Consider the following 17917-nt stretch of genomic DNA (forward strand, 5'->3'; position numbering starts at 1 on the left):
CAGCCTTAATGTTTTGGTATGTTTTACATCATCCAATAAGAAAAGTGTATTCTACATAACCGTCCAATCATTATATAATCTGATATTTTGCTAAGTACTAAAAAAGATATTGAGGAACATTAAATAATAATATTTATAAATAGAAATATATAAATGAAGAATATTTATTATTATATATGAATAAATACATATAATTAGTTTTCATTTAATATTTCATATGAGTTGATGTTTTAAGAAGTAAGATTCCACGTCGCCATGTTAGTTTTATATTGTTTTGATTAAATAAGGCGCGGAAATGATACAACGAAGCATAACGTAATTTAAATAAATATCATTAATTAACAATAATTCTTGATATTTGTAATAACAGTTTTATTAATATTTTTTTTCATACTTTCTATTGCAGATCATTTTTTACAAAAACTAATGTACAAAAAAAAGATACAGATAACAGTGAGGATAATTTAAGGTAATGCAAATGTATTAACATGTTAAAATTAATAACATTTTATGCAAGGACATTTCCTTCGTCGGTTTTATTATTTCCACGTTTTGTACTTGAACGTCAAGTGCATAAAACAATTTTAAACAATAATTTTAATTGCTTGTATATTAATACTAGTGTCAAATATGAAAAGGAATTAAGTTCTGGAGGAAAAGGAAAACGAAAACGACAAGACAGTCCAAATGGCAAAAATTCAACTAGGTAATTTTTTGTTAATTGTAATATATGATAATAGTTACATTTATATTATATACATTTATATGTTTATAATTTATGCTTGCTTATCATATAAGAAACAGATTTGTTTAACTTTTATAGATCTTCTAAATCAACAACTAAAAATGAGAATCAAGAAGATGCAAGTAATTCAAGTAAATTATTATTATTTTAATATCAAATATATGTGTAAAAAATAATCAAAGTATAATCTTATTTCATTTAATATAATTTTTTTATTGTATTATTTATAATAGCGCAAGAAAGGAAAAAGAATAAAAAATCTAATACACCCAAGAAAGCTATAAAAAAATCGAAAAAAGAAAAAGAGCAGCAATTAGATTCGAGTGCAGAGTTGGAATCAACTATTACGCTAGAATCCAAAAAATCTGTACAGAAAAATGAAAAGGAAGAAAATAAAGTTTTAGGAGTGTCTCAGTTGGATGATACTAAGATTAATGAAACTCAAGAATCTGTAAGTATATGATATATAAATTATCATTACATTAAATAAATTTTAATCGTATTGCTCCATTACTTACAAAGAATAAATATTAGTCATTGGATAGTTCAAACGAAGGAGACCATGAAGAAGAGAAAAATATTTCTGAAAAAAAATCTGATACCGAATTGGGTAGTGATTCAGAAAGTGGAGGAGAAGTTTCGAAACAATCTAAAATTACTAAAAAAACTAATGAAAAGAACCGTAATTTCTTTGGTAAATATATATACAATTTTATAAGATAAAACTCATAGACTAATAATATATTTAATTAAGTAATATCAATTACAATTAACTGCAATTTTATTAGCACCTAAAGAAAATAAATCTCCAAAATCTAATACGGCGGACAGCAAAAAATCTGCCGTTGATTTTTACAATCCAAATACAACTAAATATCATCCAATAAATGATGCTTGCTGGAAAAAAGATGAAATGTAAGCCAATTATTTGACTTCTTAATCTTAAATATTTATAAAATAAGATTATGAATATAGAAATATTATTGTTATTAAAATTATTTTATCCTATTTTTTAGGGTACCATATATTGCACTAACTAGAACTTTGGAATTGATAGAAGAGACAAGTGCCAGATTAAAAATTATTGACATATTATCAAATTATTTTCGTTCTGTCATAGTTTTAAGTCCAAACGATTTACTACCAAGTATATATTTATGTTTGAATCAATTAGCACCTGCATATGAAGGTATAATATTTGAGACAACAAAATATTAATAAAAATTGCAAAAATAAGGAAAAACTGAAATAGTAATTGTTGCTATTATTTTAGGTATTATTTTGGGAGTGGCAGAGACGAATCTTTTGAAGGCAATAGCACAGTGTACTGGTCGAACACTGGCACAATTAAAAGCAGATGTACAAAATGTTGGCGATATTGGGATTGTGGCTGAAGGAAGTCGTTCAAATCAGAGAACTATGTTCCAACCAGCGCCACTTACAGTGTCGCATGTATATACTACTTTAAAAGAAATTGCACAAATGATAGGTCATTCGGTAAGTGAATATATAACATGCATTTAATTTGTATATCGAATGTTTTTTTCTATAGTCTTTTCGTTTTTTTTTTTTTTTTTTTATAGTCTCTTTCGAAGAAATTAAATAAAATTCAGTCCCTTTTCGTTGCATGTCGCTTCACTGAAGCTAGATACTTTATTAGATCTTTAGCTGGGAAGCTTCGAGTGGGTTTAGCAGAGCAATCTCTCTTGCAGGTAAAAAGCAAATACATGATAAAAATGTATTAACTGTAATGATCATTTTACAAAAATAAATAATTTATATTATATTTCAGGCATTGGCATTAGCATGTACTAAGACACCACCTGAGCAAAATTATCCATTTGAAATTTTAGATGTCAGTAAAAATATGTCACGTGAAAATTTCAAACAGAAATATGATGAAATTGCTCTTGTAATCAAAACTACTTACTGGTAAAGAATTCTTTATTAAATTAATTATTCGCGTTTAATGTTTATTATTTAATATTTTTAATAATTTCTATAAATAATATTTCTATTTGTTACCTATTAAAGTAATATGTTTTTATTTCAGTGAATGTCCTAATTATGATTTAATTATACCAGTGTTACTAAAAGAAGGAGTTCAATCTCTACCAGAAAAATGTAAAATTACTCCAGGAGTACCTATCAAGCCTATGCTGGCTCATCCTACAAAGGGAGTCCAAGAAGTTTTAACACGATTTGAAGGGTTAAAGTTCACATGCGAATGGAAATACGATGGTGAAAGAGCACAGGTTGGTTGTTATTTTCAGTATGTAATATATCCATTAAATATATAAATATATATATATAGAGAGAGAGAGGGAGAGAGAGAGATGGAAATAATTGATTGTAATAAATATCTAGATTCATATGAAGGACAATGGTGAAATTAGTATTTACAGTAGAAATCAAGAAAATAATACATCCAAGTATCCTGATATAATTGCACGTTTCAAAAATACACGAAAGGAAAACGTCAAAAATTGTATTCTTGATTGTGAATCAGTAGCCTGGGATAATGAAAACAAACAAATTCTTCCATTTCAAGTGTTGAGTACACGTAAACGCAAAGTAATATTTTTTAATCGATTATAATTTACATCGTATAATAAAATACTATATTTATTAATTTAATTTTTATAGGATGCTAATGAAGCAGATATCAAAGTACAAGTTTGTGTATTTATGTTCGACTTATTATATTTAAACAATGAATCTCTCGTTCAAAAACCATTTCTAGAACGTCGTCAGCTTTTAAAAGAATATTTTATAGAAGTAGAAGGAGAATGGAAATTTGCTACGAACTTAGATACCTCAAAGATAGAAGAAGTTCAAGAATTTTTGGAAGAATCCGTAAAAGGTTGAAATTATTTCTAAAAAAAATTTATACCGATAATACACGCATTTAGAAATAGAATTATTGTATTTTTTTTTTTTTTTTTTTTTTTTTTTTTTCAGGAAATTGTGAAGGTCTAATGGTTAAAACATTAGAAAAAGAAGCAACGTATGAAATTGCTAAAAGATCTCGAAATTGGTTGAAACTGAAGAAAGATTATTTAGATGGAATGGGTGATACGTTAGATTTAGTAGTAATTGGTGGATATATTGGGAAAGGAAAGAGAACTGGTACTTATGGAGGTTTTCTTTTGGCTTGCTATGATAAAGAAAATGAGGAATATCAGAGTTTGTGTAAGGTATGTTTGTAATATAATAAAAATTATTCAATCAAGTACAAAGAATGATTAAACATAAATTTATTTTACAGATTGGAACTGGATTTAGCGAAGAAGATCTTCAAAAGCATACACAATTTTTCAAAGAACATTTGATATCACAATCAAAGTCGTATTATCGTTTCGATTCAAGTCATGAACCGGATCATTGGTTCGAACCTATTCAAGTTTGGGAAATAAAATGTGCAGATCTTTCTTTGTCACCTGTTCATAGAGCCGCTATCGGAATCGTAAAATTTTCTTTTATATTTTAAATGCTGTAATTTCTTTTAATAACAATCTTATTCTACTATTTTTATTTTTCATTTTAGGTTGACTCAGAAAAAGGCATATCGGTACGGTTTCCAAGATTTATACGTGTACGTGATGATAAGAATTGTGAAGATGCTACAACGGCACAGCAAGTGGCAGAGATGTATAACAGTCAAGAACAGATAAAAAATAAAACAACAGATGCGAAAACAACGGAAGAGGATTTTTATTAAATATTAATGAATTTTCTTCTTAATAACAAATCTTCATATAATTTTTTTTTTGTTTTTTTTTTTTTTTTTGTTTTTTATATTACTTGACTCTTACGTTTCAATCATTACTATATGAATAATGTGAATATATTAATGAGAGATAATTTTTTACTATACTGTCTATATAAATATAAGATAAAATGCAAATAAATTTTTGTTGTATTATTATTCGTATCATATTTGAAACACTTACAAAATGAAAATACTCGGCTGCAGATTTTTTCGAATTATAACGCCTAATTATATTCAATAATAAAATAACATCGTGCACATGATATAATGTTCAAAAAATTCAAGATTAAAAATAAAAGTTTGCATTCCTCGTACTAAATTTTTCATATATGATATATGGTCGTTACGTATCATACTACTACCGATTTTTGAATCACTTTATCAACTATAATAATTATATGCTAACTTGATATATCATTTACTGAACGGAATGAAGAAAAAAATATTGATAAAATAAATGTGTTATTATAATAATGGATTTATTAAAAATAATTATCATCGTCAGAAAAGATAAGATAAAGATTTGATTTTTTTTTATGAGATATTAGTTTGACTAACGTAGTACCGAAAAGTGGGTGTTGCTTTCATCAGTGGTTTGCACTCGTACCAATAGGCCTGTACTCGTTTCTCGAAAGCTTACGACAGCTTCGTTCGAATTAGTTTTCCTTTCCATGTTAGCTGTATGATATAGCCATGAGTAAGTGACGTTGAAATATTTTAAATATTGTAACCTATAAGTTTGTATTATTTATTTTTAATTAGTATCTAATGTTATACTTTTGATATTTGCTATAGAGATAGTAGTATTCGTTTCCGATCGATAATACCAACCGCCTCTAAGATGCAATAGTCTAAAATGTCACTCATAAAGTGAGATGGGGCGTTATCTATCATTGTGTTAATATTATATTATTTTTTCCATTTTAAATATAGAACGTATGTTAAATATATAAAAAAATTACTAAACTTCATTAATATCTTTCGGGTCTGATAATTTTTAAACATGATCGCGGATCATTAATATCATACGATTTATTTAAACGTTTGAATTAAATTCTCAGTTGAAGTACTCTTTTTTTTTTTTCTTTTCTTTTTTCTTTTTGAATAAAGATCTTAAACGCGAACATTGATTTTTTTACACATTGTTTGAAATAATCTCTTTAGAAATAATATGGATTTGATTATTTTTTTCACAGATTCATTATAATCATTAACGTGGGAGATATCCTCTATCAAAATGATAGGGGGTTTATTTGTTTATAATCATAAAGGAGAGGTACTCATTTCCAGAGTATACCGTGATGACATTGGCCGAAATGCTGTCGATGCATTTCGAGTTAATGTTATCCATGCACGCCAACAAGTACGCTCTCCTGTGACCAATATCGCTAGAACATCATTTTTTCATATAAAACGTGCTAACATCTGGTTGGCTGCTGTAACTAAGCAAAATGTCAACGCTGCAATGGTATTTGAATTTCTTCTCAAGATCATTGATGTCATGCAATCATATTTTGGTAAAATATCAGAGGAAAATATCAAGAACAATTTTGTATTGATTTATGAATTACTCGATGGTTAGTTAATTTCTATACATTTATAAATATTATATAATCATATAATTTGTAATATTTTCATTTCAAAAATTCTTTCAGAAATATTGGATTTTGGATATCCCCAAAATTGTGATACCGGTGTATTAAAAACATTTATCACTCAACAAGGAGTTAAATCGGCAACAAAAGAGGAACAAGCTCAAATAACATCACAAGTAACAGGACAGATAGGATGGCGACGAGAAGGTATCAAATATCGTCGCAATGAACTTTTCTTGGATGTATTAGAATATGTGAATCTCTTGATGAGCCCACAAGGCCAAGTTCTTAGTGCACATGTTGCAGGAAAGGTCAGTTACATTAAACATTTAATATTAATTAAAATTGTCAATATACATTACTAACAATTTTCTTTTATTTTTGCCATAGGTGGTAATGAAATCTTACTTGTCTGGTATGCCAGAATGTAAATTTGGTATCAATGATAAAATTGTTATGGAATCTAAAGGCATAAAAGGTGGTGGTGGATTAGGAGGTGGAGGCGATGATCCTTCTGGTGCTAGATCTGGTAAACCTGTTGTTGTTATCGATGATTGCCAATTTCATCAGTGTGTTAAGCTCAGTAAATTCGAAACGGAACATTCCATTAGTTTTATACCACCTGATGGTGAATTTGAATTAATGAGGTAAATATATTTTTATTTTGTTTCTTAAAATAGCATAAAAAAAAAAAAGAGATTTTATATGTTTTTTCTTTTATGTAATTTTACTTCAGGTATCGTACGACAAAAGATATATCGTTACCGTTCCGCGTTATTCCATTGGTTAGAGAAGTGGGTCGTACGAAAATGGAAGTTAAAGCCGTTTTGAAATCAAACTTTAAACCTTCATTGTTGGGACAAAAAATAGAAGTACGCGTACCGACACCTTTAAATACCGCAGGAGTACAATTGATTTGTTTGAAAGGAAAAGCCAAATATAAAGCATCTGAGAATGCTATTGTTTGGAAGATAAAACGAATGGCTGGTATGAAGGAAACTCAACTTTCAGCAGAAATTGATTTACTTGAAACGGATACAAAAAAGAAATGGACAAGGCCACCAATATCAATGAACTTTGAGGTACCATTCGCTCCATCAGGTTTTAAAGTTCGCTATTTGAAAGTATTTGAATCTAAGTTGAATTACTCTGATCATGATGTTATAAAATGGGTTAGATATATAGGTCGGAGTGGCTTGTACGAGACACGGTGCTAGTAAAGTCTCGTTCTATGCATTGTGTAAATGAGTAATCTCAAATCAGATATATATATATATATAAATATATATATATATAAATTTCTCAAAATCATTTTAATTGCGACGCATTTTCAATGCAACGATCCAAAACATTTAAAAATAACTTAGAAAATCAAGCATATAGATGAGAAATAATCTTGATACCAAAGGATTCAATTCCTTTGTGCCATTGTGTTTTTATCATCGATTTGTTTATATATATATATATAATATATAGGATAAAATTATTTATCCGGAATTCAATGAATTATGTATAATTATCATTGACATTTTCAATGATAGATTATAATGGTTTACATTTAATATAGATTACGTTAAATGATTTTTTATGAAGTTTTCTTAATTACGTAATTTGTAGAGTCACAAAATAGTAAAATTTAATTATACGGTCTCTACTATCGGTACTATTTACTGGTCTTTCATAAATTATGGGACCAGAAATACAATAAAATAATAATCACTTTGGTATCATCATAAAAACTGCCCTTGTACAGTTGCCACTGCAGTAGATCATTTACGTAATACATTGTAAGGGATCGTTCCGATATATACGTTTGATTAATGTTAAATTATTGAATATGTTTGTCATAATTTATAAAATTGTGAGTATAAATTTTTGGATCGATGGTAATAGCGTAACGAATGAATGATCGCTTTCGTCTGTCTATGTTGAATTCTACTCATGTGATTAAATATATATATATACACACATATATATGTATACTCCAAAGAAATGTGTATACTTTGTCCCACAAACGACATATTAAAATATTTTAAATATTTGTTATACGTTAATCTTTCTAACGTAACGCGAAAGAGAAAAAAAGGATAAGAGAAAAAAGAAATGAATAGAAATTTCATATAAACGAATAGAAAAAAATCATATATTCAGTAACAAAATTTCATTAACAACTACAAATTCGTTTACTCTTTTTTCATTTAAACTTTATGTAAGATTTCAATCAAAGCCTTGCATTATTTATTTATACGCAAACTTTACATTCTTAATTTAATTTTATAAAAAGAAAATAATCGTTGAATTTTTATATCTTTATTAAATATGAGTATAGAGCGCGCGCGCGCGCGAGAGAGAGAAAAAGAGAGAGAGAGAGCTTCGAACGTATCATTTCTCACTTTCTTCCTTTTCATATACAAAAAAAGATACAAAAAATTTATGTTATTCCATTGACCGAAGGAAAGAAAAAAGAAAAAGGCAAGTCTCATGATTTTCCAAAATATTAAATTTGAAAATAATTTATTCGAAATAATTTATCAAAACTTATTGTTTCATGGTAATAGAATTTGAAATTAACGTTTGAGTTTCTCATCTATGTACCGGCCGATCATGTCGACGAGTAAGTTACGGGAGATTCCGAGAGAGGGCGGTAAAGAGAATGAAAGAAAGAGAGAGAGTGAGTGTACATGTGTATTTGGTGAGAGAGAGAACGCGTGCGAACGAGAGTGAGTGAGTGAGTGAGTGAGTGAAAGAAGAAAAGAGAGAAAGAAAGAGAAAGAAAACACGGATGACTTCTGCTCATGGCGCATGCGATTCGCGGCCATACCCGTGGCTCGTACCTGTCATGGATTCCTAAGAGCCGTTCGTGCGAGCGCAGGCACGCGCGATCGAACGATTTTCATCGTGAAAATCGGCTGTATATGTATATCATAGGATATAATCGTATTTACTGTTATTAATTTATTAACGAATAATACGATATTAGAAATACGGTGATGATGTTACACGTATACAGGGCGAAGCGACGGTCCTTCGATTTTCTAAGTGCCGCGCACGGTCAGATCATCGATTCAAAATGAAGAATATCCTCGGCATGGTACACGGGCTTTCATCTGTCAGCCTGAAAAAGGATAAAGTGAGTAATATAACAATGCGAGTTCTAATTATCGAATAACGATTCATAATCGATTTATCTTATTTGAAAGGAACGTTAACCGATCTTACTAGCCAATGTTCTCTCTCTCTCTCTCTCTACCTCTTTCTTTTTCTTTCTCTCTCTTTCTCTCTCTCTCTCTCTCTCCTTTCCTTTGGATTTCGCGCCTATTTCATTGTCTTTCTTTTATTCATTTCTCGAGCCACTACTTCCCATTGACATCAACCAATCCTTCATTCAACCCTCTCCTTCTTCCTTTTTATTTGCCGCTTTCATTCTCGTCTCGGTCAATGTTTACTCTCACTTTTTTTCTTTATCATTTATTTATTTATTTTTTCTTTTTTTCTTTTTTAACGAGCGTGCCAATTATTCGTCTCTATATCTTATTCTTCTTTTGATGTGTTTGTTATTTCTCTCTCTCTCTCTTTTCTCTCTCTTTCTTTCTCTCTCTCTCTCTTTCTCTCTCTCTCTCTCTCTCTTTATCTTCGATCTTCTTTCTTGCAAATACGCGAGGGAAGTTTTTCAACGGTGATCGAATATCGAGGTTACGGGGCGTTACTGCTTAAAACCGCGCTCGCGTCGCCCGGATATTCTCTCTCTTTTTTTCTTTCTCTTTTTCTCTCTCTCTCTCTCTCTCTCTCTCTCTCTCTGTTACTCTTACTCTTACTCTCTCTCTCTCTCTCTCTCTCTCTCTCGTTCTTCTCGAGATTCTCTCACCAAACAGTTTTATGGGTGCTGGTTATTTTTAGTGCATACCGTAAAACCACAAACGAGGCTAGGGCGCGAATATAAAGGTAATCATGCTCTTCTTGGTTACTTGATTTATCCTGTACCGGACATTATCTACCGGCACCTCTTTTTAGCTACAATTACTTTTTAATCTAGTATTCGAGAATCGTCGTAAATATTCAATCGAGAAAGAAAGATTTGAAGATTCTAACCTAGAAATTTTAAGAAATATCGTCTTTGAATTCTTTTTTTTTTTTGTTTTTTTTTTTTTAAACAACGATGACAAAACAATTCTTCGAATGTAACTATTTCACTATCAGTGGAGATATATATATGTGTATGTATGTATGTATGTATGTATGTATGTATGTATGTATGTATGTATGCATGTTACGTATGTATGGTGTGTATACGTATATATGTATATGAACACATCATATATTCATAAATACATATATAATGTACGCAAGTGTAAAATTTGGCGGGAAATCGGCCATGTTGAAATCGGGCGAACGTACCGATATAATCGATAGTATCGAATATCGAATACTCTTCACGTATATGTATAAATACATATGTTAAAATTATAATAAGCGAGATTATATCGAGAAATCGTTTGTTTCTCGATGATTGAGAATTGTTCGAGATTTAAATGCAGAGAACGTAGAATCTAGCTATGTTTTATAAAACATCATCATTATCTTCTGACCGTGCTCATAATCAGTCGTTATCATACCACCACCGCTAGTTCTCGCTTTTCCTGACACACTTGTCGTCGAACAACGTCGCCTGATCATAATCTCCGATGAAAATTTTTTTTCTCAGTGAAATCGCGATAAGGTCGGTCGGTGCGTTTCCGTTTTTGATGTTGTTGCTCTCGGTTTTAATAAGCGCTAGTTTTAAACTGTGTTCATGCATGCGTTTATCGAGAAATTTCTACCATTTCTGTTTTTGTTGTACGTATTTTTTGAGATCGTTTAATTTTTATTGTATGAGAAAAATTTAGTTCGTAGTTTTTGATAAAAAAAGCGTGCATTTAGCGCGTCGGCTATTCTAATAATAAATATTTACGTTTGTAATTTTTGTTTTTGTTTTATATATTTTTCGAGTCGGTTAATATTTATTGTTAGATAAAATTTTAATTGATAATGTCTGATATACTTAACGTGTTAACTTTTAATATTTTTCGTACGTCTTTTTTTTTATCCAATGACTTCGAAGCCTCTCTCTCTCTCTCTTTCTCTCTCTCTCTCTCTTTAAACGTATAAGGTCGAAGAACGACGTGTGCGACGTAGAATATATTTTCATCGTGTGAGTTACTTCCTCGATTGCACGAGTACGATTTAACAATGCTTTCTTCTCACGCGGAGAGCTCGTTACCAGTGAGATATTTTATCTTTTTTTCGAAATCAAAACGCAAACGGACGTTCGCGTTTTCCCGTGTGCCAGCTGACAGCTGGTGTGTTCATTTTATTTTATTTTTTAGATAGGTACATTTTTTCTTCTTTTTTTTTCTTTTTTTTTCTTTTTTTTTTTTTTTTAGCACGGATGCGTTTTTCCCGTGTCCAATGGGATTGCTCTTTTATAAGATGAATCTATGGTTCTTAGAGAAATCGTTTAGCGTGTCGGTTTAAAAATCTCCTATAAGAAATATCGACGATTACAGGTTGTTTTTTTTTAACGAAATATTACGTATCTAGATATTATATTATCTATTAATACGATTAACTCGTCAACTGATTAATTTTCTATAGATATATATTCGCCTTTTTGTTCCTTATTAGTATTTTAATAAAGTAGGCTAAGAAGAGCGTTCGTTCGCACTACGTTAATCGATCGACTGTAAATGAACAACGATAAATTAGAAACGCTTATAGGTCTCGACCTTCAGACCGATCAAACGTGAAATCATGAGAAGAGGATCGGAAAACGATTTTTTTTTTCTTCCTTCGTCTCTTTTTAAAAACGTAAGATACAGAATCGATAATGATCTACTTTCGAGTAAATCGTCTAAGATAATATCCCATCGGCGAAAATTTTCTATTAAGTTTGTGTGCCGGATAATTGTGTGCGTCGACGAAAGAGGCGGAATGTTCGAGCTCGTAAAGGAAAATCGATATAATGGCCGAGGTATGTAACTTGGGTCCGTATGTTATTTTCCAAAGAATCGGTTCGCACAAAGTAAAACCTCATGACCCAGACCCGTTATCGTCTCTCTTTTTGTACAAGATTTTCTAAAATTATGAGTTTGTTTACCTCTTATTAATTTTGGTTAGCTTATTTTAGAAAGGTATCATGATCTCGTAATGCTTCCGTCACACTGTGACTCCTTTCATTTCGAAATTATCTCGTTTCTCTGGTTGCTCTCTGTTTTGTTCTCTTTAGGGAAAGAGAGAGAGAGAGAGAGAAAGAGAGAACAAACTCTGGAAATATGTTCCTATTTGTCTCGTATACGTATGACAAATGTTTACATATCTATATAAATTCTAGAGACATCAATTCTACTAACTGATATCATTCACTTTCATAATAAGAACAAAACAGACATAATGAATACATCTGATATTGATTATGAGAAATGGTTTAATTATGTGTTAAAAATATGTATATGCTAAAAATATAAAACTTTAAACATTACTATACATCGCTAGCGTGTATATATATATATATATATATTAAACAATTACCTGTTTGAAAATTATAAGTTACGAATATGTATATTAAAAATATGAAATTAAATTTATTTTCTGGAAAAAATCATTTTTCTTTTTTTCTACAGGACTTGAATTCGTCAAATATTTTGAATATAATGTCATTTTGGACATTAAAAAATTGTAATGTTCTAAAATAAAATTGAATATGTTAGATAGAATTAATTTTAGAACAATAACCTTTAAAAATGATTTTTATCGAGTTATCAAATTAATATCTGTAATATGTTTTTATTAAAGAAACATGATACAATTAAACACGAAATAAATATTTTTCATACGAATTAAAACCTATCCGTGTATGCACATATATACATACATATATATTTGACTTACAAGCAGTCAATCGTGGCACGTAATGATACTTAGAAGCCTAGCGATAATCCTTTGCTAAAAGAAACCCCATGTTGAATTTGTCGTGCAGTAAAGATTCTCAAGAATGCAAGGATGATTGGTTGAGTACGAAGGAAAGATCGTAAAAACGAAGTTATATCTTTTATTATAATATTTGATCCGATTGAGCCATCCTGCATGCAGGATCTTTTTGAGGAAAAAGTAAAATAAGCAAAAATAAAAACGAAACAGAAAAGAAGAATACATCGCTTTTTTATATTCATCATAAAAACTTATTTTCTCATTTTTGTAAATTTTGCAAAATTAAAAAGAAGCTCATTGAATATAAACGTAAGCTTTTATATTCTTCATTTCGTTTTTCGTTGTGTTCATCGTAAACGATGATGATGCTAATAATAATAATAATAATAATAATAATAATAATAATAATAATAATAATAATAATAATAATAGTAATAATAATAATAATAATAATAATAGTAATAATAATAATAATCATAATAATGATTTACTTGGTCAATTTTAATGCTCATTAAAAAGCACTTCAATATTTCTCTTGAAAAATTTATTTGTAAAAAATCTACGCGAGGTTCACTTGATAGTAATCGAGAAAACTACTTGCTCTATTTCTCTCTGTGTTTCTCTCCCTCCCTCTTTCTTTCAATTTCTCTTCTTCAAAAATTTACGAGATTTAACGAAAGTTCAACGATCAATCCAATGTTGTTTCTTTGCAGCGTGTAACCCGTTTAAAATAACCGTGCTTTTGCGAAGTTCAACTTTGCGAAGCTCCGTCGAAAAAGAATCTTCGTATTTCCGCAAGGATTCTTCAAAGAAATGTTCTTCCCTTAGCAATTTCTCATTTCGAGCTTGGAAGTTCGAATACTTTGTCGGATGTGTTTTCTTCGTAAAAAAAAAAACAAAAAAAAAAAAAAAAGATAAAAAAAAACAAGAAAAAAAGAAAAGAAAGAAAAACGGAAAAGAAGAAAGAAAAAATAATAGCAAAGGAGAAAAAAAATTTAAATTACCTTGGCGCCATTAACATTTTTCTTTTTTCGTAGATTTTTATCTTTCTCTTCTATTCCTTTTTAATATACTCAAGGAAATAGAAAAAAAAAAAAAAATGCTTTTTATATATAAAATAGATGTTTAAAAATTTATATTACCTTTCCGCTATTTAATTTTCCTCTTTCGGGGGAATTTTTATCTTCGCTCTACGTCGTTTTACTTTTCTTTTCTTTTCTTTGTTTAATATACTCCAAGAAATAGAGAGGAAAAAAAAACGAAAGATTTTTATATACAAAATAAAGTCTCCATTGAGGAATGCGTTTAAAGCTTTTTTTTTTTCTTCTTTTTTCTTTTCTCTTTGTTTTTTTTTTTTTTTTGTTTTTTTAATCTTATCGATTAAACGTGTAAGAAAGATGACGCCAGGATTCTTATTGTCAGCCATTAGCGTTGTAAGGCTTCCAAAGCTGTTTCTAAATCGTCCAAGTGAATAAATTCGGTGCAGAGAAAGATCGATGTTTAATATCGACTTACGGTAAATGTAGATACCTATATTAAGAAAGAGAGTGAGTGAAGGAAAGCCAGAGAGGAAAGGATGAGAAAGAGAGATAGAGAGTTAAGCGATATAGTTATTAAAAAACGCCTACGAATATTGGCTGACGTATGAAAACGTTAGCGGAGCACGTGTGCCGGTTATCTGCCGATACGGGGGCACGTGTGACGATAATAATAGAATTCTCAGTGCATTCTCGTGCAAAGGATAGGTACCTGTGTGTCTGCGGCTGTTACATCGAATTTAGTTCAACTTCGTGATTCTAGTTGGTCGATCTTAACATTTGAATACAATCATAGTCAATTCCGGTCCTTCTTACGATATATTTTTCATATACATATATATATATATGTGTGTGTGTGTATGTGTATATATATATTGTATTAAATTTATATTTTAAATATAATTCAAAGATTTATATAAATATAAGATTTAAATAAATCTACGATTTATATGACATAAGATTCAAATAAATCTTTGATTTATATTATAGAATATAATTTGATTAAAAAGAATATTATACATGGAATATATATATATATATATATATATATATATATATATATTTATAGCCTTTATATAATATTATTTTATAAATGTGCTTACGTAAGATATTTCTATGTAGTTAGTTCTGAGAAATATAACTGGGTATACGTACAATGTATCTGCTATACATTGATAGATATGCATCTATATTATGGTTTGTTTCACGTGAATTGTTTAGGCTTATTCAAGATAGCATTGAGAGAAGCAATCTCCTATTCTTATTCATTCATCGATCAGATTTAGATAGGATTAGATACGAGTTTGCCAATAGAAATCCATTCGATCGTACTCGATTGAGTTTTCACGGGTGTCTTTTCACTAAATAATAGGATCGATATATATATATATATATATATATATATATATATATATATCGATATCATTGTATCGCAATAGTATTTATTTTCCGCTCTATATTTTATTTTACGATTGGTAGATATACGACGAAAAGAATCTTTGTTAAGGGTCGTTAATTACACGGACTTTTATATATAGTTAGTCGACGTGATGGCAATTAATAAATTTCCTTTGGTAGATTTGTGTTGCAGTTAGAGACGTTTTGCTAGATGATTACACACTTACGGAATTTTATACGATTACCTGAAAATATTACAAAAAAAAAAAAAAAAAAAAAGAAGAAAAAAAGAATATTAATTATGTCTCATATAATATATAATGTTTATTATATCTTACATAATATAAAATATTTTATTGAGATCACGTGTAAGTATGGCTAACTGTTCTTTTTTTTTTTTTTTTTTTTTTAACAAAAATGAGATTCTCTCTCTCTCTCTCTCTCTCTCTCTTTTATGTTTTCGATCGGTTAAAATTTGTTACCTTTCAAATTTTTTTTTCCCCTTATGTACAATATATTTACATGATTTTTATCGATATACGGTTACGGCATATACAAATTTACTTGCATTAAAAGAAAATTTCCCGAGGCTTTCCTTATTATTCATGAAAGGAAATAAATTTTAAATCTGGTATTGTAAAACTCTGTGTCGTTGAGATTGGATGATAAGAAAATCCCATTATACCAGATGATTCTTACTTTAAAATTTTGGCGAACAACGAAACTCCATTTGGGTATTTGTTTCGTAGCGTTTCGATGCATTCTATCTCTCTCTCTCTCTCTCTTTTTCTCTCTTTCTTTTTTTTCTCTTTCTTTCTCTCTCTTTCTATCTCTCGTAAAAGATAAAGTTAATTAAATAATCTTGTAGGAAGTATTATGTACGTAACATCGAAAATGACGTAAGGGAAATGAGAAACTCTAGAACTTGTTTGTTCCGGAGGTATTATTCGAGATATGTGTGACAAACGTCATATATATATATATATATATATATATATATATTATAATGTAATATTTTCTATCAGTCGTACAATTGTGAATTCTCCCGTTTTTCTTTTTTTTTTTTTTCTTTTTTTACTATGATAAAAAATTCGAGTTATTTGTAAAAAAAAAAAAAAAGAAAAGAAAGGAAAATGAATACTCAAAATTAAAGTAGAAAGAGATTAATTGTAACGTTTGAAAAAGATATAGAGTTTAAATTTGTTATGTTTTATTTGTTTTTTTTTTTTTTTTGTATATAGATATTTTATTGATTATATAGATTATAAATTTAAAAATAAAATAATCTAATTCATGTTTCATATCTATTGTATATACATATATACGTACTTTACATATTTTAGAATACACTATGTCATGTCAATCGAATACACATCTGTGGTATGTCGAGTACACCGAGTATAATATATCTTTGACGATCGTAAAACCTACGCGATTCTATAGCCCCGTATATGTACGGATGCGTGAACTAGAAGAACGCTAATAAAATAGCCCGCTTTGAGAGAGTGCTCTTTTCCCGGCTTACAAAATTGGAAGATAGTACGATATCGATTTTTGCAATATTGCTTCGAACGAAGAAATAATATCTGCTTTTTGTAGAAATATATTTCGTTTTAATCCTTCTCTCTCTCTCTCCCTCTCTCTCTCTCTCTTTCTTTTTGTCTGCCTTTCTCTTTCTTTATTCCTTTATCTCTCGTTTTTATTATTTCTTTTTTAATTTTTAAAAATACATTTTCATTTAATTTATTTATATATAATTCAAATTATCCCTACTTCTTCATAGATGATCTTCTATCTAGAAAATTATTCGACTAATAATTGGTGAATATTAATTGTATCGATTATAGTTTCGTTTCGTTGATAATATATTCCATTTTAATTAAGTTATATGATAATAATAATAATAATAATAATAATAATAATAATAATAATAATAATAATAATAATAATAATAATAATAATAACAATAATAATAATTTTCTTTAATAATAACTGTATAATTATACGCGAAGTGTGATTTTATCAAAAATATATTTATAGTAACATTTATTTTATCATCGATACGTTAAATATAAATAAAGTAAAATAATATCGCGATACGTATCATGATATCATTGCTTCAAATATAAATTTGATACATATTTACGTACGTAGATACATACATACATACATCATTACATACATACATACATACGTGGTTATTTTGATAAAACATGAACACACCGCGATTACCGTTTTATTTCACAAGTTTTTCAAGGATATTAGTACGTTAGGATAGAGCCTGTTGAAATTTTTATTCGTTGAAAAAAAATGAATGAGAGAAAGAGAGGAAGAGAAAGATAGATAGATAGATAGGTAGACAGATAAATAGAGAGAAAGAAAGAGAGAGAAGTGAGGAATAAACGGT

General features: G+C 29.1%; 3 protein-coding genes across 7 annotated transcripts in view; all 3 read left to right on the forward strand.

Annotated features, from left to right (window-relative positions):
- Positions 1 to 139: 139 nt before the first annotated feature.
- LOC124424423 (DNA ligase 1) lies at positions 140 to 4929 on the forward strand. 2 transcript variants are annotated; one of them, XM_046963454.1, is made up of 17 exons: positions 140 to 315; positions 407 to 469; positions 623 to 706; positions 824 to 876; positions 979 to 1196; positions 1280 to 1439; positions 1534 to 1660; positions 1762 to 1934; positions 2019 to 2242; positions 2329 to 2457; positions 2538 to 2677; positions 2799 to 3000; positions 3113 to 3319; positions 3392 to 3608; positions 3707 to 3942; positions 4014 to 4211; positions 4293 to 4928. In XM_046963454.1, exons 1-17 carry the CDS (start codon positions 296 to 298, stop codon positions 4464 to 4466), a joined length of 2625 nt encoding a protein of 874 aa, XP_046819410.1. In that variant the 5' UTR covers positions 140 to 295; the 3' UTR covers positions 4467 to 4928. The 2 variants fall into 2 exon arrangements, with proteins under 2 accessions (XP_046819410.1, XP_046819411.1); XM_046963455.1 differs by having other exon boundaries at positions 141 to 315; positions 805 to 876; positions 4293 to 4929.
- A 134-nt stretch (positions 4930 to 5063) lies between these two features.
- Positions 5064 to 8105, forward strand: LOC124424424 (AP-2 complex subunit mu). 2 transcript variants are annotated; one of them, XM_046963456.1, is made up of 5 exons: positions 5064 to 5214; positions 5714 to 6094; positions 6173 to 6423; positions 6503 to 6759; positions 6849 to 8105. In XM_046963456.1, exons 2-5 carry the CDS (start codon positions 5755 to 5757, stop codon positions 7327 to 7329), a joined length of 1329 nt encoding a protein of 442 aa, XP_046819412.1. In that variant the 5' UTR covers positions 5064 to 5214; positions 5714 to 5754; the 3' UTR covers positions 7330 to 8105. The 2 variants fall into 2 exon arrangements, with proteins under 2 accessions (XP_046819412.1, XP_046819413.1); XM_046963457.1 differs by lacking the exon at positions 5064 to 5214 and adding an exon at positions 5329 to 5453.
- A 465-nt stretch (positions 8106 to 8570) lies between these two features.
- LOC124424425 (calmodulin-binding transcription activator 2-like) overlaps positions 8571 to 17917 on the forward strand; it is a 50593-nt gene continuing 41246 nt past the window's right edge. For 2 of the 3 annotated variants that reach the window (XM_046963459.1, XM_046963460.1), the window contains exon 1: positions 8572 to 9242. The gene's annotated coding sequence lies outside the window, so the exon portion shown is untranslated. Of the gene's footprint in view, positions 9243 to 17917 lie in introns of all 3 variants that reach the window. The other variant, XM_046963458.1, reaches the window with a different exon arrangement.

The sequence above is a fragment of the Vespa crabro genome, chromosome 5 (genome assembly GCF_910589235.1).
Source record: "Vespa crabro chromosome 5, iyVesCrab1.2, whole genome shotgun sequence".
NCBI classification, from domain to species: domain Eukaryota; kingdom Metazoa; phylum Arthropoda; class Insecta; order Hymenoptera; family Vespidae; genus Vespa; species Vespa crabro.